At 51.7% G+C, this 26356-nt stretch overlaps 2 protein-coding genes across 7 annotated transcripts in view; both read right to left on the bottom strand.

The window, feature by feature from the left end:
- PPP1R1B (protein phosphatase 1 regulatory inhibitor subunit 1B) overlaps window positions 1-26356 on the bottom strand; it is a 155452-nt gene that overhangs the window by 39445 nt on the left and 89651 nt on the right. The window lies entirely within an intron of this gene.
- CDK12 (cyclin dependent kinase 12) lies at window positions 950-26200 on the bottom strand. Of its 5 annotated transcripts, none has more exons than XM_062629814.1 (14): window positions 24732-26200; window positions 18354-19238; window positions 15148-15324; window positions 14127-14266; window positions 12813-12983; window positions 11920-12109; window positions 11047-11103; window positions 10408-10509; window positions 9193-9270; window positions 8585-8701; window positions 7902-8033; window positions 6998-7212; window positions 4919-5368; window positions 950-2241 (listed from the first exon to the last, which is right to left on the bottom strand). In XM_062629814.1, the coding sequence occupies exons 1-14, from the start codon at window positions 25781-25783 to the stop codon at window positions 1574-1576; spliced, it is 4434 nt and encodes a 1477-aa protein (XP_062485798.1). In that variant the 5' UTR covers window positions 25784-26200; the 3' UTR covers window positions 950-1573. The 5 variants fall into 5 exon arrangements, with proteins under 5 accessions (XP_062485798.1, XP_062485797.1, XP_062485799.1 ...); XM_062629813.1 differs by having other exon boundaries at window positions 950-2268; window positions 4919-5365; XM_062629815.1 differs by having other exon boundaries at window positions 4919-5365.

Raw genomic sequence — 26356 nt, 5'->3', positions numbered from 1 at the left:
CAATCTCAGGGGGCTCTCAAAGGCACCTCCAGCCCCGGATGCCCCCCCAGAGCGAGGGAGGGAGGCAGGAGCTCGTCTATGGGGCCACTTCTACCCCTGAGAGCAGCAGTGGGAACGAGCTCCCCCCTCCCTACACTGCACCCACAAGTGGGGGGCACAGGCAGGTGCGCACGGGGAAGGAACTTGGACCTCAAAGGAAACCCAAACGAAACCAAACCCCAACTCCTTGACCCTGGAATGCTGCAACCTCGGGGCTGGCTCAAGGCTACGGAGCTCCTCATCCCTGCGCACGCAGGAGCTGCACCACCACGTACAACAGGGCTGTTTCCTCTGTTCTCCTTCCTCCCCTGCACAGGGCAGGCTTCCCCCCAGTTCAAACAGCACCCATCCAGGTGCATTTCATCTGCCCTTTCCCTCCATACACAGCCATGAACTCAAACCCCCCCCCCCAAGACCCACCACCAACACCCCCGAGGTTTTCCCACCTCGGATGCCTGTTGGCTCTCCAAGGAGGTTTTTCCATAGGAAAGGCCTAATCAGGGACAAGAAAGCAGCTCATCCACATGTACCTTGGTTTTATTCATCTCTTTTAAGTGTCATTGAGAGGGACAACAGCGCAGGGCTCTGCGGGAGGAGGAATTCCATCGTCGAGACTTCCTTGAACACAACAAAAATATATATATATATATATATATATATATATGCTTCTAGAAATGATACAGGGATGCCTGGAAAAGCCTCCAAGGGCTGAGCTGCTGCTCCAAAAGCTGCTCTGCTGTGGTGATAATCCCCCCCCAGGAGTTGGGGTTGGGTTTCTTTGCCTGGCGAGGGGGTTTGGAAGTTTCAAATGAGAAAGAGGAATTGGGGTGCGAGGGGCTCGCTTCGGCTCTGGGGAAAAAAAGGAAAAGGAAGGAACAAAAAAACCCAGGACAATTCCCACTAGGAAGCTGCAGTAGGAAAGGTACAAACCCCCAAAGCCCATGGATTAAGGCTGCAGTCAAGTGAGATGGACCCTGGACCTGGAGCTCACAGCAATAGGAGCAATGGAGGTCAAGGCAGTGCCCCATCCCAGCTCTCCAGAGCTGGGATACCCAATTCCCAGCAATAGATTCCCCCTTTTTTTTTTATTGTTTTCCTCTTTTGTTTTTAAAGGGAATTGGGAAGAAAAACCAAAATCCTCACTTTGGGAACCCACCTCCCCATAGCCCTATACCTGAACCCTGCGCTCCCCCCCTAGGGAAGCACTAGTGAGAGATTGAGTGATTTCCTATTTCCCTGTGCTCGGGTTTTGTTTCATTCCTCCTATTTGCAATGGATCCCCCCCCCCCTCCCCACATGAGGGCAGGAAGCTCACCCCCGCCTTGGGGGTTCAGTTCTGTCACTAAGCAAGCACAAAGGCACCCAAAGTGGGGACCCTCCAGCGAGTCCCGGGGTGCCCGGTGGCAGCCCAGCAAGGACTAACAACGGGGAGCGTTGCAGCAGCTGAAATGCAGAAGAGACCTCGCTCTGGGCCAGAAACTGAAGTCGTGGTGCTAAAAAAGGTGGAGGTGAAAGAGAGGAGGACGAGGGCAGCTCAATAGGGAACTCCCCGGCCTCGTCCTCCCCGCGGAGGCACTCTGCCAGCCCCACGGAACGGCTTCCCATAGGAAGAGGTGGCTTGGATTGGGGCACCCCAGCTGTGACCTGTGCCTGCCCCGCTGGACGTGGCCGTCCCCGGGGGCCCCAGCTCGCTGTAGTTATGGATTTTGGCCTCGGGATGGCCCAGTGTGTTATTGCTCCCCTCGGATTTGGGGAAGGATTGGCCAACCGTGTGCACGGCGACGGGGCCGCGGGTGAAGCGGAGGTCCTGGTCCCCTGGAAACTGGACAGAGCCCGTGCCCTGGTAGCTGCTCGTCTCCCCGAGGTGGCTCACGGAGCCCAAGAAGGTCCTGCTTTTCCCCAGAGGTTGGCTAGAAGGTTCCAGTAGCGTCTGGCTTGAATTCAGCTCCTCGGCTCCAAAGCCACCCTCGGAGCTCTCGGTGCTGTAAGTCCTGCTGGGGCGGGATCTGCCGTAGTCGGCGGCTCTGGAAGCGGGATGCTCCTGCGGCGGGGGGCCGAGCGACTCCGTCTCTTGCTGGGAAAAGAGCTGCAGGAGAGCAGCGGTCACGGCCGGGTTCAGCTCCTGGGCTGCATTGGAGAGGTCGTCTTCGGAGAGAGGTGGTGGCGGCGGCGGCGGTCCGGGGGGCTCGGGGGGTCTCTTCTCTGGTGGGACAACGCGAGGAGGACACGCTGTGGAAGGGTTACTGCTTTTAAACACCGTCTTATAACATCACCAAGCAGACAGCAATAGATTTATCAACATAAGACCACCCCCCCCCCCACCACCAAACCAGCCTATGGAGTCGGGATGCGCTGGGAGAGATGGAGCTCTGGCATTCGGGGGGGGCCCAACGCACACAAAGCATCCGTGAGTTTTCTCCGTGCATCCGAACAGTGGGCAACAGCTCCCCTAACCCAGGGGCAGTGGGGAAGGGATTCCTGCTCTTGGATCAAAAGGATGATGCCAAGCGGGAGGTGGAGGGAGCTGCGCGACAGCACATGGGGTCGCTGCAGAGGGATGCTGTGGCCTTACTGGTCCCAGGCTCACTGGTGCCTTCATACTGAGGGACTGGTTTAGGAAAGCCACAAACCCAAAAGCCAACCCCAAGGCCACACTGAAGGAGTGGGTACAACCTCTTGGGTCCACTTTACTTCCCAAAGCACACCAGCCCTTCTCCTGGGTTTTGACAATTCCCAGCACAGAGTCCAAAGCAATCTCAATCCACAAATCCTTGAGTGCATCACACAAACTGCCCTGGAGCACGAGAAAACCCTTTTGTCCCCATCCCCAACCCAGACCTGAAGTCATCAAGATCTCTGTTATCAAGAGGACTTGTTCTCTCCTAGCAAGAACAAGAGCACCCTTCACACCCCGTCACCACCTTCTCACTGCTTTGTGTTACTGCTTTGGAGGCAGCAGAACAACAAAGCAGCCTGGTTAGGTGGTGGCTAAGACCAAAGACAGCTCTGGCTCTCCCCTTGCTAAGTGCAAGCAGCAAGGGGACAACATGGGACACGACCTGCACCCAGCAACCCATCCTGACTCCTGCAGAGCAACACAACTGAAGTGCCTCGACCTCCCGTCCAGCGACCAGGCTCAGCTACCCCGTGATGACAGTTATTACTGGCGATGAGACAAGAGGCCACGAACAGCTTTGGTTGAATCAGATCCTCAAATCATTTGCAAAACTGGTTATTAAAAAGGTCAAACTTTATTGTGAAAACCAGTAGTCTTCCAGGACCACCCCTCCACCCATCAGTCCGCTTTAAAACTAGATTGTATTGTAATCCAGAAAACAATCTTCAGGTCATTTGGGAAGCCAAGCCGATTGGGGGACAGCATCTCCTTTAAAATCGTTATAAACAGAACACAAGGTTATTGAATTGAAGCTGCTCTACAAGAACCTAGTTATCTTCCAGGACTAGGGCAGAAAGAGAAAAGAACCAGGGAAGACAAGCACGGTCACAACTGGCTCGTGGTGGGCGGGTGTGTCGAAGGCACGAGAACACAGCACGTTCAGCTACATTGCAGAGGAGTTGTGTATCTGGCCAAAAGAGGCTCCCTTGGAGAGTCTGAGACATACCCGGGAGGTGCTTCTAGAATTTGGTGAGGTCGTCACGGGAGGTTGCTAATGAAGCCAAAAAATCAACAGAAACAAGAGACATGGAGACATTTACACTCACCTTCGGAAAGGAAATCCAAGCGGTCACCGATACAAACAGCTCTTTCCAACATAGACTCATCGAATAGTTCGGGTTGGAAAGGACCTTAAAATCATCCAGTTCCAACCCCCCTGCCATGGGCAGGGACACCTCACACTAAACCATCTCACCCAAGGCTCTGTCCAACCTGGCCTTGAACACTGCCAGGGATGGAGCATTCACAACCTCCCTGGGCAACCCATTCCAGTGCCTCAGCACCCTCACAGGAAAGGATTTCCTCCTTATATCCAATCTAAACTTCCCCTGTTTCAGTTTTAACCCGTTACCCCTTGTCCTGTCACTCCAGTCCCTAATGAAGAGTCCCTCCCCAGCATCCCTATAGGCCCCCTTCAGATACTGGAAGGCTGCTCTGAGGTCTCCACAGAGCCTTCTCTTCTCCAGGCTGAACAGCCTCTCCTACCTGCTCTACAAGAGCCAGGGGAGCTCAGCTTTGGATGTCAGGACTCAACCCAAGTCTACTCCAAGCTGGACGCACCAGTCCTTGTTGAACCCAACTGTCACTGTCCCCCTCCCTTCCAGCACTCGCCACTATTCCAGCTCTTGTGCTCTTCAAAAGCATCTCTGCACATTTATCTTTATTTCCTTCTCTTTGTTTTTTGGAGGGCAGGAAGGGAACTGTGAAAGAAGGAGTTGGGATAAGCAGCAAGATGGGAAAACCTGCAGGGATTCCACATCCTGGGTGAAAACCCCACCTGAATGTGTAAACTGATTGTTAGGGGTGCTGGAGGAAGAACTGGACCTCTTGAGTCTCCCTTTCATTTCTGGGCAGACCTCAAAACCCTTCATCTCCACTGATGGAGCACTACTGGATTTGATATGCTTTGGGGATGTGAAGCAGAGAAGGAAGTATTGCCATGTTCTGGCTTGCTGCAGTTGTTAAAACCTCCTGAGCACTTACTGCAGGGAGTAGGTCAGTGCCTGCCTCAGTCTTAAAATCTTGCCCCCATTCTGGCACCCAGCACCTCTCCTCTTCCCACCCACAGCCTCTGCTCCCTCTGTCACCACCTCTCAGCTCCTCCTGGCTGCAGATAAACTAGAGGCCCTCACGTGGAACACTTGAACTGCTCAAACAAGAGTGTGGCACCCCAGATGCACGAGCAACGGGCACGTTATTTACCTGTACTCTCCTCTGGCTGCACTGTTGGGGTTTTCCTCGGCCCCCGTTGCTCACTGCTCTTCTCCCCGTTGCTCTCCTCCAGGGTCAGAACAGGCTCCTGGCTCTTCATGAGCTGACTCAGCAGAACAGCCAGCACGTTCTGCATGTCTCCCTGAGCACTGGCTGCTTCTGGAGTCACCTGCTCCTCTGGTAGCTGCGTCTCCGCCGGCGGCTCCTCTATGGCTTCCTCTGCTGCTGCTGCCTGAGACTCGTGCTGTTGTGTGGTGGCTTCTGTCAGAGCATTGATGGACTGGTTGAGAGCTTCCAGCTGCTGCTGCATCTCTGGGTTTGAGTGAACGTTCAACAGCTGGGCCATCTGTGGGACGCTCAGATCAGTCTGGCTCTGCAGCAAGTTCAGTAAAACAGCCAGCTCGCTCTGATTCAGCTGCTGGGTGATCTCTCCAAGGCCTGCTGGAAACACAAGCAGCATCACGGGAAGGTTACACAGAGCTACAGCACATCAGCCTGTACTCCTGACACTGCACACCCCTCCTCTGTGAGCCCGTGCTGGGGGAAAGAAAGCACGGAGGCTCCGGGAGGAGGATTCCAGGATGGTTTGCTCAGCTTGCCCCCTCCAGCCTGCCATCAGCTCTGACAGCACTGCAGCAGCACCCCGTGGTACTGTGCACACACTGCACTCACCCGAGGTTCGGCTGGGTGCTCTGGGAAGCTTCCTCACAGCCACACTCAGAGCCAGCAGCGTAGCTGCACATGTGGCTGCTGCTTAAAACGAGCTCAGATGAGCCAGACCTCCCTGTCTGAGCATCCCAGGGAGCAGACCGGTGACCAAGGCCAGCACCAGTTACAGCAGCGAGGCCGAGGATGTGTGATGAACATGGAAACCCCCAGCCCACCTCGGTGGCAATCAGAGCAGCACGTCTGAGAGCAGCTCAGCCCCTCCTGCAGCATTCCATGGATGAACAGCACTCCCTATGCACTGGGAAGCAGGTTTCCCGGGATGAAGCCGAGCTGCTCTTTGGGATGGAGAAAGGGTGTGTTCCCCGGACGCAGCAAAAGAAATTAGGTCAAGCAGAAGGCAATTCCTTGCTGAAAACTGGCCTGGGATCATAGGAGACTGTCCTGACCTGCAAGTATCCAGGTTAGTCTGAAACACAGCCCTCGAGTGGCATCACCTCCCTCGGCACCATGCTGGAGCAGAGCCTCCCGAGTGACAAGTGCCAACGCTGCCCCTTCACACTGACACTGCCTTTGTAAGGCAAGCTTTTGGGGCAGAAAGCTGCAAAGGTTTGGGTTTAGAAGCTTAAAATGAAGCTCCTCTTGCTCGTAGGCAACTAAGAACACGACACTTACTTTCCTCAGCTGTTTTTTAATCCAACCACCACCTTTTGTCCATCTGCCATGTTTCATTGAACACATGGATTGTGCATTCCCTGGAGCAAGAACTGTCTTCCCCATTACTTGTCAGCACAACATTTGAGACAAAGAAAGCTTTAGCCATATCTGGGTTTTTATAAGGCTTCTATAGAAGAATCAGCATGGTCTGGGTAGCTTTGCATAGCTCTGCATTCCCAGGAATCATGATACCCCCCCTCCAACTACTTTTGAGACACAGGAAGGTTGGTCACACCTTAGAAACCTGGTCCTGCAAGTCTCTATGACCAAGGGATCCTGCCTGCACCAAGCAGAGTGCAATACTTGCACCCACCAGCCACTAGCCTGAGAGATCCCCTGCCTCAGCTTTATAGAGTTCAGCTCATTTGCACACCCTGTACATGGCTGCACCTTGCAGCCTATGATCTGTTACTTCACTTCAGTGACTCAGTAAGTCCTTCTGTTCATCTTTGTGGAAGCATGTTTCAGAACCAATAGAACTCCTAGGACAAATTCACAGTCAGCTCATCCGTAAGAGATTCCTGAGGAAATCAGGATGGGAAAAAACCTGGAATTCTCCTTTCTGTAGAAACAGAAGTGAAAGAACGAGCCTGGCTTCAAACCAGACACAAGCCTCCACACCCAGGCCAGAGAGAGCAGGGAGGTAACGGTATCAGGAGCCTTTTACAGACCAGGCTGGGCACTGACCTACTGCATCTGCAGCACCAGGCTCTGCTTTGAGCTGGGCGGGCTGGGGGGGCACAGGACTGCTGTTGTTTTTGACAGGGTCTGTGCTTGGAACAGAGGTAGTTTCTTTCCGAGAAACTTTAGACAGCGGCGGCTCCTCCACCGCGATCCCGCTCTGCCGCTGCCGCCGCCGCTTCTTGCTCCACAGCTCGTGGCAGTCCTGCCAGTGCGGGAGGCTGGAAGAGAACAACACTCTGCAGTTAGGACACACACACACACACACACACACACCAGTGTAACCCTCAGAGCACACAGGAAGTCATTAGTGCTGCAGGAGAAGCATGGATATTCCAAGATGGGGCAAGGCAGCAGAATCGGATGGGAATCATTCCACTTGCACCCAGATCTCCCTCCCGGCTGGACTGGGTTAGCCACAATGCACCCAAGCTTGCCAAGCTGAATCTGGTAGCTTTAAGGAATTAGTTGCCTTTAGTAACTCTAAAGGGAAGCTCAAAAGCTACCTGCACCCAGTAAGAGCAGAGCTTTATACCTCGGTTACTGGAGTGGGAGGAAAGAGCCGCATGCGACGCTGCCCAACAGCCCCTGAGTCAATTAACAAGTGGCACAAACAAGGCCTGGCCAGTCCCCTGGCACACAGGACAGGGGGATGCTACATGCTATTCTCCTGTACCAACCAACAGGGTTTTAGAGCACCTTGCAAGCATCAAACTGAGCTTTCTAAACCCAGCCTGATAGCTCTTCCTGTGCTCTTGGGTTTCTGCCTGCTACGTGCTCAGCCATACAACAGAACACACAAAAAGAATCCAGAAATCCTAACTCTGACTGACCTCCCCCCCACCCTGCCAAGGGCAAGCCAGGGGGCTCTTTCCCAAAGCTTGTTAGCAGGGAACCCACTGGAACTTACTCTGGAGGGGCCATCTTGCTGAGGTCAACATCCTTAAGGAAGTCGCTCTGCAGGGCCTGTTCTGCTGTGCAGCGCTTGCCAGGGTCTAGTGTCAGCATGTGGTCCAGCAGGTCAAGAGCAGATGAAGGAATGCTGGGGAGAGTTGGAAATACAGCTGAGCTCAGGGCTGGTTGGGAACAGGCCCTCTCAGAGAGGCCCCTCAGGCCTAAGAGAAACCCTTGCAGTCAAAAATCGGTAACTACGTGGTGCAACAGCTCGAAGGCATCACCAGAACAGGCATCAGAAATGGGGTATTTTCAGTGGAATTTGTGCTGTTTAGGAAGAGCAGCTCAGCTAGAAATCCCACAGGATTATCACACCATCACTCTCTCCCCTCAGGGAGCACGTCTCTGAGGTCAGCCAGCCTTAGCACTGTGGAACACAACACTGACAAGAGTGCTTTCCAGTGCAGACCCTGCCTAAGCGTCACGAGCCCTCCATGAAGGCACCTATGGCAGATGAGGTGTTTAGAAGAGGGACAATGACCCCATTCCAGCCTTACCCAGAAGGGGGAAACCCTCCTGGAGAGAGCAAGGAGGGGAAGCACTGCTTTACCCTGCCAGGTAGACTAGAGCTGAAGGAGAGCAGATGAGGTGCACATAACCCCCATGCAGCTACTCATCCTCTCCTCTACCAGGACTCACAAGGAGAACTCCTCACGCAGGCGCCTCCGGTATTGCTTCTTCGGCTTCATAGTGTTGAAGTAGGGCAGCTTGATGACATCTGGCCACACTGCTGGACAGGGGCTCCCACAGAGCCGGCTGACAACCACAAGAGCAGAGTATGGGCAGTGAGTGGAAGGCAGCCAGGAGGAGAAGAGTCCCCAACCCCAACTGCTCTGGCTTCAGCTGGAACAGTTGTTTCTCTTCCTTAGCAACTTATGGTACCAATAACCTAGTTCTGGTTTATCAGTTATGGTGAGATAACCCTCAGAGGTTAAATAAAGAGGTATCAGAAGAGGAAAAATGATTACTTTTGGTTTATAAGCCATCCAACACAACACATTTTCAGGGCAAGATGTAATTTAGGTTCATCGCACACTCAACTACCAACAGCAAAGTTTCCAGACAGCGCTTACATTAGCAGCCACACACCCCTAAATGCCCACCTATTCACATCTGCAGTCACCATCATTTGCTGCTCCTATTTTGCAGGCAGGTTAGAGAAAGAGGGCTCTTCTAACACAGAGCCTGTGTGCATGAGCAGTTTCTGCAGTACCTCTTCTCATAGGCATGCATGTGCAATGCTTTACCTGATTAATTCAAGCTGAGCCAGTTCCAGATTGGCTTGAAAAATAGGCTTCTTTGTAAACAGTTCCCCGAGGATACAGCTGGAAAGAGGAAAAGCAAGAGGTCACGACAGCAAACCCTTGGGATGGTCGTTTGAATACTGCAGCATTTCTGTTCAGGAGCAGGTTTGCCCAAAGAGAATTATTTGCATCAGGGCTTGTAGTTGAGGACTGACAAACTAACCTATGTGTACAGAGTCACTGATTCCACGCAGCTGGGAAATAACATTCACTACCAGGCTGGTTAACACTGGCTTCATGCTTTTAACTCTTTGCAGGGAAAGGAAGACGTGGCAATAATGTGACAAGGAAACCAGCCAGACAGCTCATTTGCCTTCAGATCCAGCCCATTTCTCTTTGCAGCTTTACTGGAGAGGGGGGTATCTGCCTGCCCAAATCATCCTCAGCTGCCTGAAGCTTACTGTTTGTCATTGCCAAGCACAGGACACAGCCTTGTGCACACAAGGTTTGTACACACACCATTTGTACAGCTGAAAGAGAAAGAAAAGGAGGGAGGGGACAATTCTGGCTCAGTCCTTAATATCTATTCTAAAGCCTTCTGACAGCAGTGACAATCAGTGCCAAATTCTTCCCTGTGAGGGTGCTGAGGCGCTGGCACAGGGTGCCCAGAGAAGATGTGGCTGCCCCATTCCTGGCAGTGTTCAAGGCCAGGTTGGAGAGGGCCATTACAGCCATACACTGAAGCTACAACCAGCAGGGTAAGCCTGTCACTCCTCCTTAGTGGTGCATCATGACCAAAGGGTGGCTGTTTCGGTTATTTAAATAGCAAGAATAGACACTTTTCATGCTCTTACATGTCAACACCAAGCAGGAGTTTTTACTAAGTGGTGTAGTTTTAGTCAGGTGACATACACCTATCTCCTCAAAGCACACAAGTTTAGAAGTCCATCCCTGGCAGGGTTCAAGGCCAGGTTGCACAAAGCCTTGGGTGCCATGGTTTAGCGTGAGGTGTCCCTGCCCATGGCAGGGGGTTGGAACTGGATGATCTTCAGGTCCTTTCCAACCCAAACTATTCTATGATTCCAAGTATCCCTGTATTATCCCACCACACTGCCCTGCTGGAACAGAGCTTCAGAGATCAGCTCAAAGCAAAGACCAGCTTCCACGTGCTAACAGTCATAGCCCAAACAGGACAAAAGACACAAGGCAGGCACTTACCCACAGCTCCACACATCTATGGCAGGTGTGTAACGCTCCTCACCTAGCAGCAACTCCGGAGGTCGATACCATAACGTAATGACTTTGTTGGTGTATGGACGGCTGGAATGCAAGACACAAACACAGACTGAGGCCAAGAGCCACAAAAATCCTTATAGACTCTAATTTTGACTTCCAAACGGCAGAGTTTGGCACGCAAGTAGAAGCGGTGGGCTTTCAAGTGCCAGCCTTCCACAGCATCTGCCTGAGTTACATCGAGCTGGTGAGCTATCAGGGATTTCAGGTCTGCCTATCTGCAGGTAGCAAGCTGCAGGCACCCAAGGCTGAAAATCCTGACCTGTAAAAGGCAGCAGGAGGCTGCCATGGCTGAACAGCAACTGATCTCAAAGCCAAACATGGGCCAGGGCAAGCAGAGAAGATGTTTCTGCTCCTTATCAGGTGGTTTCTCTAGTGGAAAGCTATTAATAGCAGCCAGGAGTATATTTTTCCAACAGCTGGAGCTACGTTATACCACTTAACACTGGAAATCACTCCTCAGGCAGTGCCAGGACTTCCAAGTGAAGTGACTGTGTAGGTATTAAGAAGAAAGGAGCTCATCCCACCTACGGAAGGCCTTTCCCCCTTCCTCCCATGCCTCACCTCTCCTCTGAGCTGTAGAGTCGGGCGAGTCCAAAATCTGCAAGCTTGATTTGCCCACTGAAAGACAAAAGACAGACACTGGTTTGAGCTCACACACTGCAACAGGAAATGGGAAGGAAATCCCCCACGTAGTAGAAAGGTCCAACAAAGCAATGGGAGCAGTAATTACTTTTGAATATAGCAGTGTTAATTTTCCAGATCCTATTTAATGCTTCAAAGGAACAAAAAGAAAAGGCAATAATTCAGTCTCATCTCTGCCATAAACCCTTCCCAATAGGCCAATGTCCCAGGGACCTTTTTTAGATGGATATCCAGACATGTGGATGTGATTATGTGCACCATTATTCTCACAGGCTCAAAGTTTTCTTATGGGTATCCAGATAAAGACTTGAGAATTAACAGCAAATGAGTAATTGTGATGTATTCTGTGATGAGCTGTGTTAGTGCCAAACACTATCTAGAGAGGAGAGAGCATTCACAGAGAGCTGCTCCTTCCTACCTCAACTCTCAGTGGTTTCCCTGCATACAAGTGCTTCCAATAAACAGGATTTTTGCCAAAATACCATGGAGACCAAGTTTAGAGCCCCATTTATTTCAATTCAACATGAAAATTAACTGTAAAGAGCTGCAAAACAGTGGGGAGAGTGCCACCAGCAGCAAGTTCAGGTGAAGGTTGGTGGGGCTGTTCACCCTTACAGGGGCAGCACCCAGGAAAGCCACTGCTTAATCATAACCACCCACCACACCATGTGGAAACACACAGGGTTGGATTCCCCAGAGGATCAACACCTCCTGCTCCCAACCATACTCAAGGGGAACACAGGGAGAGGGCAGGGAAGAGCTTGGGTTGAAGTGTTTCTATTCCCAGGTTACCTGTTGTTCAATAAGATGTTGGAGCACTTGATATCTCGATGAAGGAAATTCTTCTTGTGGCAATAATCCAGCCCCTCCATTAACTGTTTCATGAAAGACTTGATATGGTCCTCTGAGAAATGTACCAAGCCAGATTCTAGCAGCCCCATTAGGTCATGGTCCATGTACTCAAACACAAGGTAAAAGGCACCTGGTGTAATAGAGAAATCATTTAAGACAAGGAGGGGAAGTGGATTTAACTGTTGAAAAAGCCTTGCCAGTGTTTTGCTGCCATTTTCTATAACACACCCATGTGATACTTAGGGCTTCCCAGACACCCTAAAAGACTTCTTTTTGTTCCTTAACAGAGGAAAGGCCCAACACAACCAAGCAGCCCCAAACACCAATTCCTTTGAAATCCTGGGCACATTTCCCTGGCTGTTCTGGATTTGTTTCTTTTAAGCTAGTTTGTTGAAGAGATTACTTCCACTCACAGCTTGACCTGATGTCTGTGGTGTTCCCTGCTCTCTCTTGGAAGAGAAGGCCCCAAACAGCAGCTAGTGGGATGCTGGAACATCTCCCTCTTCCACAGTGACAGAGGACAAAACTCATCTCACCATTAGTGAGGTTTTTGCCACTAATCAGTGTTAAAAGTGATCCTGTAAAGGCTTTCTTTGGGACTCTCCAGGAATGCAATGCATCCTTTTAAACCTGTGTCTACGTTGGCTCTGCAGTGTGACACCTCACTTTAACTGGAACCTATGCTTTACCAAACTCTGAGCTATGTATCAAGGAGGAACCCAAAGAAAGAACATCCAGACTAGGGTTTGGATTTCTGGTTATTCACCAACAAACACTAACGGATTGCATCAGCTCTTTGGCTGACGAAACCCACAGCCTGCAGCAAATGCTACCTTTGTCCTTCTTGAAATCCAGTGCATCTTGTTTGTCCGTGACAATCTCCTTCATGTTCACCACGCTGCGGTGGATGAGCTGCCGCAGGATCTTGATCTCCCGGATGGCTGTGATGGGGAAACCTTCCTTCTCATTGTCCAGCCGCACCTTCTTGAGAGCCACCAGCTCCCCTGCCGGGACAAGGCAGTGTCAAAGCCTCCGCACACACCCCTGCCATCAGCTTGGTGGGATTCCAAGGGGAAGTTGGGTGGTATGGTTTAGTGTGAGGTGTCCCTGCCCATGGCAGGGGGGTTGGAACTGGATGATCTTAAGGTCCTTTCCAACCCGAACTATTCGATGATTCTAAGTTGAAAGCAACATCCACTAAGGTAAAATCGCTGCCACAACTCAAGACAGGGACATCAGTGCTCCCCTCATCTACTTCAGTGTAAGGTCACACAAGTGGACATAAATTAACCCTGGAAACCACTCCACAAGCTCTGCTACAATAGTGTGGCCAGAAGGGGATTCTTCCCCTCTGCCGGAGGGAGTGCCCCCCTGCAGTCCTGAGCCCAGCTCTGGGGTAACAGCACAAGAGGGATGTGGAGCTGCTGGAGCGCGGCCAGAGGAGGCCATGGGGATGCTGCGAGGGCTGGAGCAGCTCTGCTCTGGAGCCAGGCTGGGAGAGCTGGGCTGGGGCAGCCTGGAGAAGAGAAGGCTCCTGAAGGGGAGACCTGAGAGCAGCTCCAGTGCCTGAAGGGGCTGCAGGAAAGCTGGAGAGGGGCTTGGGACAAGGGATGTAGGGACAGGCCAAGGGGAATGGCTTGAACCTGCCAGAGGGGAGACTGAGATGAGCTCTTAGGCAGAAGCTCTTCCCTGGGAGGGTGCTGAGGCACTGGCACAGGGTGCCCAGAGAAGCTGTGGCTGCCCCATCCCTGGCAGTGTTCAAGGCCAGGTTGGACACAGGGGCTTGGAGCAAGCTGCTCCAGTGGAAGGGGTCCCTGCCTGTGGCTGAACGAGCTTTAGGGTCCCTTCCAACATAAACCAGGCTGGGATTCCATGATTCCTGTGATCACTTGACCACACAAACTGTACTCATAGCAGTGATTTCACAAGCAGGGAAAGTAGAGGGGCACTAACAGGATTTCAAAGCTTCTGTTCTTTTGCCCCTTTTGCAAGCACCTGATGTTAAGAACTTACTCCAAGGCCGGAGCCATTTCTAGTTCTACAGGTTACTAACAGGCAACACCACTAATGCTGGAACAGGTTTGAAGCACACCCACAGGAATGAGACCTTCAAGTGGAAGCAACCTGAAGCCACCTGGCATCCTTACCTGTGTCCTTGTCCTTGGCTTTGTACACCTGCCCATATGTCCCTTCTCCAATAATCCCAATGATGTCAAACTTGTCCACGCAACGCTTCCCCCAGTCACTTTCCGTCTGTCTCCTTTCCCCATACCGAGGACAACAGATTCTGGAAGAGGGAAGGCACCAAAACCATGGGAGTTTGGATTTGAGCTGTATTTCAAAGAAGGTGTAGCCAGCACTCGGTACAAAACACATGGGTTTTGCTGTCAGGGAAGCTGCACATGCCTTGCTACACAACCATGCCTGAAGAAAAGGTGTACACCTCTTGTTTGGAACAGCAAACTTCTGGTAGCACCAAGAGCTTTCTATAGGGATACTCATCAGGAGGTTTCTTTGCCCTGCAGGCATTCCTACATTAAAGGATGTGGGCACCTTCAGGGCAAACGTGGCTGGAGATTGGATCTGAAACACTCCAGCAATTCCTACCACTGGAAGGGTCAAAGGGGAAGACAACAGAACCCATCACAGCTTCAGCAGAGAGCCTGAACCAGGCCCCCATTTGGCTCACAACTTCCACAACCTCCTCTTCTTCCCAAAGTGCTGCTCATTCTCACAGGGATGAGGCAAGTGGCCTTCAGCTGTGAGTGGTGCAAGTGAAAAACAACCCTCAGGAAACCATTCATACCCCCTAAGAGAACAACAGAAATATGAACTTGCTCTCTCCACATTTCACTTCCCTCAATCAAGAGCACTCAAACGAGTCTGGGGACAAAGAATGGATACAAGTGAATTAAGGCTGACTCAAGATCTATAAGTAAGTGCCCATTAAGTGTTCTCCCCAACCTATCAATGGTGGGGAGGCTGCCGAGAGCTGGCCAAGCAGCTGCCAGGTTCCATTTCAAATGGAAGAGCTCAGTCAGCTCTTCAAGGAGCGCTGCGGTTACACTTGAAACCTAAAGCTTTGGAAACCCAGACCAAGATCTGCATGAAGAGACATTAAACCCAACAGCTCCAAAAAGCCAACACAGGAGAGAGAAAGGCTCTTACTTTGGTCTCTTTTTGAAGGGTTGCTGAGGTGGTGTGGCTGCCTTTGGTTCTGGGGAGTCAGGAGGAGATGGATCCCCTCCAGGAAGCTCTGGGGGGAGCGGGAGGTCCGTGAGTAAGTGTCGTGGTCTCTGCTCTCTATCTTTCTTCACAGGTTTTGGAGGAAGAATCTCTTTTGGACTAAACTCCGGAAAGTTAATACAACACAAAAGTCAGACTTTAAGAGCCAGGGAGCAAACAAAGCCAGCCTGCTGCAGGACAGGTCAAGAACATGGTTATGAGCCCAAGTTACAGTGCCAAAATGAGCACAGCCAAACAGAAACCTTCACGTTTACAACGATAATACACCAGGGTTAGGTTTGAATGCGCCATCGTCAACCACCCACCCAGCTCTGCAGCTAGAACCTGCACAAATAAGGGGTTATGGTGAGTTTCCTGTAAGTTCAGGTTACCCCCAGCCCCCACTTTGCCCCCTTACTTCCTCTATTCAGTCCCTTTACCATACTGAAATTAAACGCATGACTTGTTAAGGAGCACTAAAAATACAAACCCAGAATGACATCTCTCTACATCAGTGACTTTTAACTTCTTAGCCAGCACCCAAATGTAGCTCTGACTTGCGAGTATTGCTGAGACACCCAAAGGGGACTTTAAGCAACCAAGTTACCAACAGCATCCAAAGCTTGGCTTCGACTGGCAGAACCTAACGCCTCTCTCCTGCATCCAGCAGGAAAGGATGAGGAGATCCAAACACCCTGCCAAGGGGCTGTTTTTAGGGCAGGCAGCAGCAGGTTTGCTCTTTGGCAGCACTGTCAGGTCTAACCCCTCAGCATGGAAAACTCCACACGCACCCCGGATGGAAGTAGGTCATTTTCCCAGTCTTTTTATCAGGCACTGTCTAATCCCCACAACAACCTCTTGTTAAGAAAGAAGGACACAGAAGGACACAATTGTGGCACTGAGCCTGGATACCTCCTGTAAAAGATGGGGGAGCAGCCTTCTCCCACTGCTAAGAAGTCACCAGGGCTGCAGAACTAATGGCCCATCATGAGGGAAAGCACTCACCAGATCCCAGAAACACCTGGAAGGGGAGAGCTGCATGGGCTGAGCTCCCCCTCCATTAACCACATGTGTGCAGAATAACCCTCAGCCAAGGCAGAATCCTGGTTGAACCTCAGAAGAGGTTGTGCAAAGCAGGACCCAAACGGGGCCTACGACTGCACACAGGAGACAGGAGACTGTTCCAATCAGGTTTTGCTTTCTTTATGGCTTCCACATGTACCTGAAGCACTGATCTGATCACAGAACCACAGACTGGTTTGGGCTGAAGGGACCCGTGGCAGGGGGTTGGAACTGCATGAGCTTTAAGGTCCCTTCAACCTAAACCAGTCTGGGGTTCTTTATTTTGAAGTGAGAAAGCCCAACAAATCCTTCAGAGCTCTGAATGCAACCTCAAACACAGAGTTTGTACTGTTGGTGTCTACACAGCCTTTCCTCTCCTCCCATTACATCTCCTTCTAGGTGAAGCAGCCCACAGTGCACCTTGATTGCTGTGCAGTCTAAAAGCATTGCAGTGGTGATAGCAAGCACCAGGAAAGGACGGAGAGTCTCCAATTGACTGAGGCATATCTGGTACTTGGGACACATTTAAGCACGTTTCCATATCCTGCGCTTCCCACAGGCTCAGAGCTGGAGTCTCAGCATGGAAAATTAAAGTCTAGCCACAAGAGTTGTGCTCCTATGTATGAAAGTAGCTAAATAAGAGCGAGCTGCTGCTCAATCAGTGCCACATGCAACTGCCACCAGACTCAGCAAAACGAAGCAGGGTTTCCCATCCTTTCATTGGGAAAGGCGGTGGAAATCCAGTTACTAAGCATAGCAAGCAGCTGCAGGATCACCCACATGCCTCAGTTCATAGTGATGGCAGAGATAAAGCACACTTGGACAAAACTGAGCCACACCTGGGTGGTATAAAAAGGCTAAACTCCTGGATTGGCAGAGCAATCCCTGGTTTGGAATGAGGGAACACAGCAGCAGAATCCTGCTTACCCTGCCATTTGAGGGGGAAAAGATGCTGCTCATGACAGATAGAGTTAAGCAAGTGTTTGCTGAACATTACATAGCTTTGGAGGGGCAGAGACACGCATGAGCTTAACTTCCACATTGACTGAAGTGACAACATCACCCTCGTTTACAGGGATAGCAGGAAAATCACTTCAGTGAATGAGGAACTGTAGCATAACCATGTTCACTTCACCCACAGGGTAATTAGACCAAGTCACAGCCATTGTGTTAAGCACTTGTCATTAAATCCCATGCTTTCCTAACCAACAAGATACTTAGGCCATCTTCAGTGATGGTTGGAAAGACACACAAGCTAAGCAGAGAAAAATGTATCTGTGCTGACGTTAACAGCACAGCAACACATTAACAGCCACAAAAGGGGAAGCAGCTTTTCCTCCTCTCCACATCCACTTTGGCTCTTCTGCTCCTTTCCCTTTCACCAAAAGCCACCCCCCAGGAAGGTTTTGCAGCCAAATTCACATTAAAGCCCAGAGCAGCAGCAGCAGCCAAGGCAGGAGCTGCTCTTACAGGATAGAATTGAGCCTGTGTGCTTTGGTTAGACATAATAGGAAACAGAAAGATGAAGCAGGTGCAGTCTCACCCTTCCATTTTTACATGAACACCTACTTCATAAGCAGTAAGGATGGTATTAATGACTCAATAGTGCAGTTAAACCAATGGCAGTTCCATGCCCAGCCTGCATGACCAATGCATTTGGAACCACCATCACTCCGGTTTGTATTCTGGTATGGGACTTGTTGAGCTGATCCCTGTTATTTGAGTACAGGTTTCGGAGGCATTCAGAGAGCAATTTCAAGATAAGGGTTGCAACAAAGGCCTGCATCATGCCAGACCCGTGCTACGCTACTGCCATAATATGAACAAAGAGTGATGTGAAACCTTTACTAACCACCAGTAAATCAGCAGCCAAACCTCTTTTTCTCACCGAGATAAAACACAACTACTGCATGGGACCATAAAACTCTCCATGTAAACCTGACAAGGCCAAAATGAGGACTGGGGCCATGCAGTAGTCTTAAGTGTACTCTGCAGGATGAGGATAAGCTGCCCAACTACCCCAAAGAAGCGGTTTACCTCAACGTTTTGCTTTTAAATGCAACCAGGAGGCTGTGGGGTGACCTTACCTATCCAAGTCATCTTCCCCAACTAAAATAGGGGGGAGCGGAAGCGGAGGCAACGTTGAAGTTTTCAGGTGCGGGATAGCAGCCGTCACAGACACTTGTGTTTTTGTAGCGACTTGGACAGAGGGCTGAGAGTTCACCTGAGAGCATAAAGTAGACGTCCTTGGGTGGGAAGAAGATGGCAAAGGTGCTGGGGCTGAAGGAGGGACCTGAACGGGAGGCAGTTGGGATGGTGGCAAAGGTGGAGCTGCAGGTGACGGAGGCAAAGGCGGCAGCGGCGGGGTCGGAGGTGGTGGTGTGGTTGTGGGCAGAGGAGGAGGAGGTGATTTTATTGAGGGTAGCGGGGGTGGAAGCTCCTTCTCTGCTGTGTCCGTCTCTTTTGGAGACAGGAGGTCCTCTACCACTGCTACAGGCTTCGAGTCTTTTGCTCCCGTCTGTTTGGAATCTCTGACTGGAACAGGATGTTTCCTCTCCGAGTTCTCCTCTGCCTTGGCTTTCGCTGTCTCTGCAGCGGTTTTAGTCTCTGCATTGGTGTGCAGTAAATTCGCTGACTCCGCGTCTGAAGACGACTTGTCAGATTTAACACTTTTGAGGGCCTTTTTAGGCTCCGCGGCGGGCTCCCGCAGCTCGGCCAGGCTGTTCTCCTTCCTCGCCAGGAACACGGGAGAGCCCTTCGCCTCCTTCCCATCCACCCTGGCTGCAGCCGCTGCCGCCGCCGCTCGCTCCTTCTTCTTCCTGCTGAGCTCTGCCCCGAGGCTGGAGTTCAGTGGGAGCCTCGTGGGGGAGATACTGGAATGGCGACTGCGGGAGCCAGACCTCTGCTTCTTGCTGTGAGATGAAGAGTGCCTTGAATAGGCAGGGCTTCGGCTTCGGGACTTCACAGACTTCCTGTGGGGGGGGAACAGGGAGAGGATGAATGAAGCGAAGCAGCTCTCACCCCCTCAGCTACTCACCAACACCAACAGCTCGCTCGGGAAAGAGCCCCCATCAGCTGAATACCAGAATACCTGTGAGGGAAAGCTACTGAAAGGAGTTTACAGGGTAAAGCAGAGCAGGTTTCAGGTCATCACTCAGGTTTCCAGTGGCAGGACCATCCTCATCATCACACTGTTCAAGGCAGAAAGGAAGGATGAAGGTGGGCCAAGCCTCAAGGCGAAAGGAAATCACAGATGCAGGCACTAAAGAAAAGAGTTTATGAAGTTTGCCCAGTTACTATGTACAATTTTAAAGCAAACAAGGGATAAAATATGACTGCTCTCATGGGAATGCTGCCTCAGAAAGCACCTCACTTCAAGCCAATCCCCCCCTCCCTGGTTCTTTTATGATCATCAGAACTCAGATTTGCACAATGTGATTCAGGAGAAGAGAAGCATCCAATCCACCAGGAATTGTCCTTCTGCTTGACGCATATCCAGAGGGTCTCTGTTAAAATAAGCAGGCTCTACATCAGGTGTATGCATGCAGAAATAAAGCCACACTGAAATCTGTGAGACACAAGCGAGGCAGGAAACACCTTGCACCATGAGGGTATACACCAGAGCACAGGGTGAACCCAGCAGTAACCACCAGCTGATGTGGAAACCAGCTCAGGAACAAAATGGAACTGGAAACTGGTACTTCCAGTGGCCATATCACAATTCCTGACAAGACACAACTGCTTCCAATGAGGATTTTGGAGGTTATGAGGCAGCACACTTTAGCTGTGCATGTGATAGGCTCTGAGGGGTTTAGAAGCTATGTGAGGCAACAGGAAAACAAGGACATTTTGATATCAGACTCTATGGGTACTAGAAACTGCTCAAAGCTTATTTTGATTGCATGAGCTACTCCTCAGGAGTATCCAGTTGTGAAAATGGGGACTTGCCTCAAACCAGAGCTCCACAGGAGTTCTAAACCCCACCTAACAGCGAGCAGGTTTGAACACAGGCTTCCTTGGAACAGTACTCAATGTAATTTACTATTTCTAGTAGACATTAATACTACCCTGAGACAGCAAATGGCTGGAAAATAAACTGGAGAACTGAGACTAAAGCAAAATTCCTTTGTGGACACCACCAGCACCTGCAAGGATGTGAGAGCAGCGCCTGGCTGCACAGAATCCTCTTCCCTTGCTACACCAAACTGCCCTCTCACTAGTACGTACAACCCCAAACCTCCAGCTAACAGGGGTCAAAGAGCACAAGCGTAGGTAGGCCTTACCTTTAGCCTTACAAAATAAATACACAGCCAGAAGGAGGAAAACTAAAGTGTCATCTGGTCACTCAACTATTTTCCTCTCCCCTTACATGTGTTTCTGTAATGGGAATGGGCTTCAGGATCAGCTCTTTTCCCTGAGGTTCCTGCTTCAAGAGTTAATGGTGTCAGATGCAGTTTACCCCTTGGGTAGCAGTTCACCTGCCACATCCCAGGGCTGAAAACACAGTTCTGATTTTGCTCAAAGACCCTTGCACATTAATGGCAGCATTCCTACTGGATCCTGTAGCTTACTGCAGCCACACATACTTTTGGGGTTAGCGTTCCCCATTACGATTCTTTCAGGTTAAGATTAAGATGCTGCAATACTCGGTTTCTTCCCGTCTTCCATCCTCCCCATGATTACTCCCCAACAGTTACTCCAACTCAGCTGGTTGCAGAGCAACATTCCCAACAAGATCACTCAGCAGATCTGATATAAACCTCCCCGGAAACCCAGTTCTACCTCGTTCCACCAGGACTGAAGCCATATACTCCTGCTCCATGAGCATCACTCTGGCTTTCCCTTCTTCAGTTGACCAATGATAACCTACAGTTATCTACAAAGAGCTCTTTCTTCTTCAGCCCATTTTCCAGCTCCTTTGTCAGAGCTGAGAAAGCCCCAGAGCCAGCAGCTCCCCTGCTTTCCCAGCAGTTACAACGAGTAACAGATCCCTCCAGACCTTATCTCATACGAGAACACAACAGCCCCACCAGCACTACAGCTGATGATCTTCCACAGCTTTTATCACTGCTGGAGCTCTCAGGAAAGATACAGCAAGACAGAAGATGCCCAGGCTTTTTGAACGTACTCCTTCCATCCTCTAGAAGGCTCTTCTCTTGGCTTCACCTGAAGCCAGTCAGCACTTTTGCCCCTTCACATGTGTTAAGACAACTCTCTATAGCTTTCTTACCCTGCTAAGATCATCAGGGATGGGAGATGCAGTCACACTGCAGTTCTTCCTGTGGTTAAAAACGCTCTGGGCCTAAACCCCACCTTGTTGTATCTCTAGCCCTGGAAAGGAGAAGTGCAAGATCCAGGACCATTGCGCAGTAACCCAAAGCAGAGCTTATGGCTCATCTGGAAATCCAAATGAAGAAGCATTATTAGATTAATTTCATTGATACAATCAGAAGATTAGAATGGGGTTTGGAAGAGGGATTGCTGGAACCCTCCAACCCTCTTCATGCTAAAACCAACCACAGCTCAGAGCCCTGGGCTATGAGACCCTGAAGCAGCTGGCAGAACAAAGCCCCACATCTCCTCACTTCCACATTAACCATTACACAAGCTCCTAGGAACATCTACAGACATTAAAACATTTCACCTGCTCCAAGCCACCACAGAAGGCAAGGGGAACATGGAAATGAGTGCTTGGGAAGCCTGACTGCATGCCCCATGCTCAGGAAACAAGCTCAACCAGGAGGCAAATGCTTCTGATTTACAAACACCCAACGACCTTTTGCTGTGGCAAGGGTCTGTGTAACAGGGGCCACTACTACAGCATGTGCACACACTCACACTTAGCTGCTATACTTAGAGCACAACCCACCTCCAGCAAGCTGAAAGACTCTGGAATTTCTTCTTCTAGTTTTAGCTGCAATGCCAACAGTTGCTACAGGGAATGGGAAGGCACATCTGTTCTTTTCCCTACTGACCCAATCAGCCTCATTTGCTCCTCAATGGAAAGCAAGTCGTTTTGCACAGCCATTTGAAATGCAAACATTCTGTATTTTCCTCCCATCAGCACCACAAGCACATGGATTCAGTTTCCTAACACTGGGGCTTGGTCGTGGAAATGAAAGAAAACACAGAATGCCCCTAAAATAACCTCCCCAACTACTATATTGTCAGTCAGTGGATGCCACTCAGGGGCCCAGAAAAGCCTGTGTTACCTCCTCCGAAGGATTCCAGCCACAGTCAGGTGTTCACTGCCTGAGTGTGCCAGTTAAAGACCTTTCCTCTCCCAAACTGTCCCTCTGCAGGGGTCAACGGAAGAGATCACAGTCACTCCCCAGCTGCTCGGGGGCCCACTCAGCTGCCCCCATTCCACACTCACCTGCAGCACATCCAAAGCTGCTCCTGGTGGAGCTGCTGAGGAAAGCTCAGCTGATCCACCCCTGAGAAGAGCTCCTGCCCAGCCCTCAGCAGAGGGGCAGCCCCACCTCTGGCTTCTGGAGCAGACACCTGAGCAAGAGCTTGCACCAACTGCCTCAGCACTGAGCTGCAAGCTCAGCAAAGTGAAGCTAACACCTGAAGTACAACTCACAGTTTGCCTAACATACGGAAAACACATTAACCCCCCTTCTTCCCTTTACTAGAATCCCTTCAGGCAGACGTCTTCTCAAGGCATAATCCATGTTTTCTGTTCTGCTTTACAAGCATGTATCACACAGTAAGTTATCTGCCCAGAAAGAAAAGAGGACTAGGTTACCAAATGAAGTCCAAGATTCAAAGAATTCAGTACAAGCTCAGAGCAAACAGTCAGTAACCTTTGGAATCTATTTTGCTTTGAGGTCTAGCATTTTGCCAGGGAGTCAAAGATGCCCTTCAAAAGTTTCTTGTGAGGGCATGGAAGTTCAGGGAAGCAGCACAAAGTTGCTCCCATAATGAAGATCAAGTCAGAAGCAATCTAGCACCTACAAGAGTAAGCTTCAGGTTCTGCTGGGAAGTGGAGTAACCTGGGGGGCAAAAACCCCACCTCTTAGCATATGACCCTCGTTTCCACATGGTTTCTCCCTGCTTAGGCTGAACACAGACATTTAGCAGGTGCTGTAACACACAATTATAACAGGAACTGCACATCCATTTCCTACTGCTGTATTCTGACTCTTCCCAAAGTATTGGCAAAGAGTCTGTGAGAGCAGTGCCACCAGGGCAAAAAGGATTGAGGGGAGGGAGAAGAAAACCATCAGGGACCTCAGGTGTACAAGGAGAAAACAGGGCAGAGGAGGAAGAGCCCAAAGGGAATGCTCCCTCTGTAAAACCACACCAGAACGAGTAGATTTTACGTAACAGCATCCGGGGTGCTAAAACCAGCACAGCTCTCACAGCAAGGACAAAAGCACCATTTCAAGCCCACTCTGGGAGATGGTGTTCCTGAAGTTAGGAGCTCTAGTACCAAAGGCCAGATTCCCAAAGCCCTGTGTTCTTTGGGAAGTGCTGATCACACATACACACACTCTGGAGGCAGCCTCTTCTCTCGCAGCTCCTGTTTTGACCAGAGGATGTAGCTACCACAGCGTGGAGCATTTCTACAGCCACTGCATTCCAGGTCACATCTTAACTACCACCAAAGCTCTGCAGTACCCATGGTGACAACTGGAAACTCAACATAAGCTGAAGCTAGGAAAGAAGAATCATTAGAGTATGTGTTTGTGCACGTAACAGGGTGATTGATGAACATCTGAAACAGAACACACAGAACTACCTTCAAATAACAGCTTCCTTCTGGAGGAAAGTCATTGATTAAAGAAAAAGGAGAGAAACTTATAGTTAGGCCAAGATCTTTAAGGTCCCTTCCAACCCAAACCATTCTATAAGTTAAGCCAAAACACTGCTGGTTCCTACGGGCCCTGGGAATGGCCCAATTCCAGTATGGAAGCAAGAAACTCCAGCACTGAGAAAGGGAAGTTTAGGCCAGAAAGATGGAGCTCACGTGTCCAGCTTGGAGTGAAGGAAAAAAGACCGTTCAGAAAGAGCACACTGCAGCCTCCTGAACTGTGTGATCAAGTTCCCACCTGTACTGAACGGCTCAAGGCTTCCTGAACCAGGTAAAACCCTTCTCCCTGGCTGAACCCCTCACAGGGAAGAGCCTCAGGAGCCAAGCACAGCCCTCCTCCCCTCACACCACAGCCACCTCAAGAGGTGGGTGTAACTTAATCCCAGGAGCTCATTCAGCCTTGGGCCTCTCTGCTGGGAGCCAACGTGGATGCTGCCTCCCACCACTGGGGAAGGTGTTTCCCCAAGTGTGAACCACCGTTTCCACAGGAATTGCCACGACCCCAACCAAAGCAATGCCAAGCAGCCAGCAACTCTGTGGCCCATAGAGGTGAGGAAGGGGATTAAACCTCCCTGTACCCACGGCCACCCCAACACGCTTCCCCCCCCTTCCCTGGGGTGAGGACGACCACGCTGAGAGCATGTACCTGGCGATGGGGCTCCGGCTCACGGAGCGCTTGGTGCCGAAGGGGCTGCTCGAGCGCCGGCGGCTGTAGGGGCTGGGGGACCTCCCGCTGTAGGACCCGCTGCCTCTCTCGTAGCTGGACGAACGCCTCCTGTTATAGGGGCTGATGGACCTCTGCCGCCGGCAGTAGGGGCTGGGGGAGCGGGTGTTGGACTGGTAGGCCACAGGCTCCTTGTAGGGCGGGCTGATGGACTGGCGGCGCGAGGAGCCGCCGGGGCTCTTCCTGTAGGAATCGTAGTTACTGGATGTGTGAGAGCGGGGAGGGCTGAGGTCGTATTCCTGGATGTAGGAGGCTCCTGAGGGGCTGTCATCCAGTTTCGGGCTGTCAGACCATTTCCTGTGAGGGCTTCTGGATTTCCGCTTGGGACTGTCAATGGTTTTGTAACTTTTGGGAGCATCCCTTTTCCGATGGCTTTTACTGCGCTCTTTGTGGCTGGACTTGAGCTCCCGATCCTTCCTGGATTTCTCCTTGTGCGCTTTGGCTGACCGGGATTCCTTGTTGCTACTCTTTGAGGACAATGACTTGGGATGCTCCTCAGCCTCTAGGAGTCTCTTGGAAGATCCCGATATTCTCTCCTTGGTGGACCCAGACCTACTGGAGGAATCCAGGCTCTTTTCCAACTTCCTCTCTTTCTCCGACTGTTTGCTCTTCATCAGCTCCCGGACGCGCTTGTGCTGATGGTGTCGGTGCTTCTGGACCCTCTCGCTCCTGTCCGTTTTCCTCTCCTCATTCTCCCTCCTATCCAGCTTGAGGGCCACATCATCCGAGAAGGTATCCGAATCCGAACTGATGTCATCGTATTCCACCAGCGGCTTCATCGTCGAGCCCAAGGATGCTGCGGCCTCCTGGGCCACCAGCGGGGACTCCCTGGAGTGCCTGGACTTGTGCCGCCGGTGCCGGGAGGCCGGCCGGTGCCTCTCCTTGCTGTTGGAGCTCCCGCTGCCGGGTGCGTGCTGCGAGGACCCCCCGCCGCCCCCGTCCTTCTTGCCCCCATGTCTCTCCGGGTTTGGCATTCCTCCTCCTCCACCGTGCTCCGGAGAGCGGAGGGGGAAGAAGCCTCCGAAACCCCCAAAACTTCCTCACACGCCCGCCCCTCGCACCATTCACCCCAGCCTCGGCCCTCCCTGCCGCCGACACCCCCCCGCCGCTCCTACATGGGGGAGCGCGGCCCCGCGGCTACGGGAGGCCCCGGAGGAGGCGGAAGGACGAGGGAAGGGGGCGGGGGGGAAGCAGGCACCGGGAGGGGAAGGGGACAGGGCCCGGCCTCACCGCCTCATCCAAGGGGCCCAGGCCCAGAGGGCAGCGCCGCGGCGGGGGCGCCCCGGGAAGGCGGGGCCTGGGCCCGCGAATCGCTCTCCACCCCCCTTCAGCACCGGGAGCCCGCGGATGGCGCCGCCGGAAGGAGCGCGGGCCCGTCCCGCCGCTGCCCCCGGTCCGGTCCCGTCCCGCCGCCGCCGCCCCCCGCTCACTTCCCAAAGCGAAACGGCTCCGCGTCCAAGGGGGGCAACCTCGGCAACTTCTCGCGAGACCCGGCCCCCTCTCGCGAGAGCAGCGGCGCCCCCGCCCCTCAGCCGGGTCCCGCGAGA

Source organism: Pezoporus occidentalis, unplaced genomic scaffold (assembly GCF_034315485.1).
Source record: "Pezoporus occidentalis ecotype Australia unplaced genomic scaffold, CSIRO_AGI_Poc_V1 ctg341, whole genome shotgun sequence".
Classification (NCBI taxonomy): Eukaryota; Metazoa; Chordata; class Aves; order Psittaciformes; family Psittacidae; genus Pezoporus; species Pezoporus occidentalis.
Note: the sequence above shows the minus strand (reverse complement) of the source record. Positions and strands in the feature narration are given on the sequence as shown.

Coding starts and splice junctions, on each gene's coding strand:
- CDK12 (XM_062629810.1), bottom strand. CDS start 25,783: ATGCCAAACCCGGAGAGACATGGGGGCAAGAAGGACGGGGGCGGCGGG. Junction 10,510..11,046: donor CTCTACAGCTCAGAGGAGAG/GTGAGGCATGGG, acceptor CTTGCATTCCAG/CCGTCCATACACCAACAAAG. Junction 5,369..6,997: donor TGGTGCTGCAGATGCAGTAG/GTCAGTGCCCAG, acceptor TTGTGTTTCCAG/CAGGCCTTGGAGAGATCACC.